This window comes from Otolemur garnettii, unplaced genomic scaffold (assembly GCF_000181295.1).
Source record: "Otolemur garnettii isolate 467f Iridium unplaced genomic scaffold, OtoGar3 scaffold00023, whole genome shotgun sequence".
In the NCBI taxonomy this organism is placed as follows: domain Eukaryota; kingdom Metazoa; phylum Chordata; class Mammalia; order Primates; family Galagidae; genus Otolemur; species Otolemur garnettii.
In genome coordinates this window covers 7,480,716-7,481,952 of record NW_003852418.1, presented here as the reverse complement: position 1 = coordinate 7,481,952, position 1,237 = coordinate 7,480,716, and the positions used below count along the sequence as shown (strand labels likewise).

At 42.4% G+C, this 1,237-nt stretch overlaps 1 protein-coding gene across 1 annotated transcript in view; it reads right to left on the bottom strand.

The window, feature by feature from the left end:
* Positions 1–455: 455 nt before the first annotated feature.
* The window catches only part of LOC100965617 (60S ribosomal protein L5), a 975-nt gene continuing 193 nt past the window's right edge, over positions 456–1,237 (bottom strand). Inside the window, exon 1 of the mRNA XM_012803806.2 lies at positions 456–1,237. This exon is cut by the window's right edge and continues 193 nt beyond it. Coding sequence (XP_012659260.2) covers positions 505–1,237 — 733 coding nt within the window. The 3' untranslated portion in view covers positions 456–504.

Here is a 1,237-nt window from a genome sequence, read left to right as displayed (position 1 = left end):
TTGTTGTTTGGCGGGCCCGGGCTGGGGATTCGAACCCGCCACCTTAGGTGTATGTGGCTGGCGCCTTAGCCGTTTGAGCCACAGGCACCGAGCCTAGATTAGTTTTTCTAATCTCTCCAGAGGGTCTTCAAAGGAATGTCCCTTCCTCCAGACCTTGAGACAGTTTCAATCAAGAACGAAGTTATGGCAGCTTTGAATGTGGCTCAGCTATAGATCCCATTCACAACAGTCAGGGATTTCATAACTATGTGGAAATAAACCCAGGAAAAATTTGTAAGAATTATATCATGAAAATAAGTGACTTGAAGAGAGTTTGAATAAGTAGAGGGATATTTGTTTTTTATACACGAGAAGACTTGGTGATAGGGTAAATATTTTGGCTCCTCCAAGTAATTTATAGATACAATTGTGGTAAAAATTCCAACTGATTTCTTTTTTTTTTTTTTGCTTAATGAATAAGTTTATTGTTTTAAATCAAGAAATATTCATATAAAATTGGTTGGTTTAGCTTTCAGCAGCCCGCTCCTGAGCTCTAAGGAAGCTTGCCTTCTTTTGAGCTACCCGATCTTTCTTCTGGGCAAGGGACATTTTGGGACGGTTCCATCTCTTCTTTTTAACTTCTCTCTTGGGCTTCTTCTCATAGACTGGGTTATCTCGTATAGCCGCATGAGCTTTCTTATACATCTCCTCCATCATGTCTGGAGTGACGTTGTTCTTTATGTATTGAGAGAACTGTTTTTTGTAAGCATCTTCATCTTCTTCCATTAGGTAACGCATATAATCTGCAACATTCTGTCCCATGATTTGCTTCCGATGTACTTCAGCATTAAATTCCTTGCTTTCAGAATCATAACCAGGGAATCGTTTGGTACTGTAAGGGATAGACAAGCCTCCATCCACAGCTCCCTTCAGGGCTCCAAAAACTTTATTGCCAGTGGTAGTCCTGGCAAGGCCTGCATCCAAATAGCATGTAAAAGCACCAGGCTGGCCATCGATGCTTTCCACATTGTATTCATCGCCAGTCACCTCCACTTGGCCTTCATAGATCTTGTCCATGCCAAACCTATTGAGAAGCCTGCGGGCCAGCAGTAGGCCAGTACAGTATGCTGCAGCATAATTTGTCAGGCCAACCTTCACACCGTATTTTGGTAGTTCATGTGCATAAGCTGCGCAGACTATCATATCCCCTTCTATGCGGGCATAAGCAATCTGACAAATGATGTCTCTGTTAGTCACA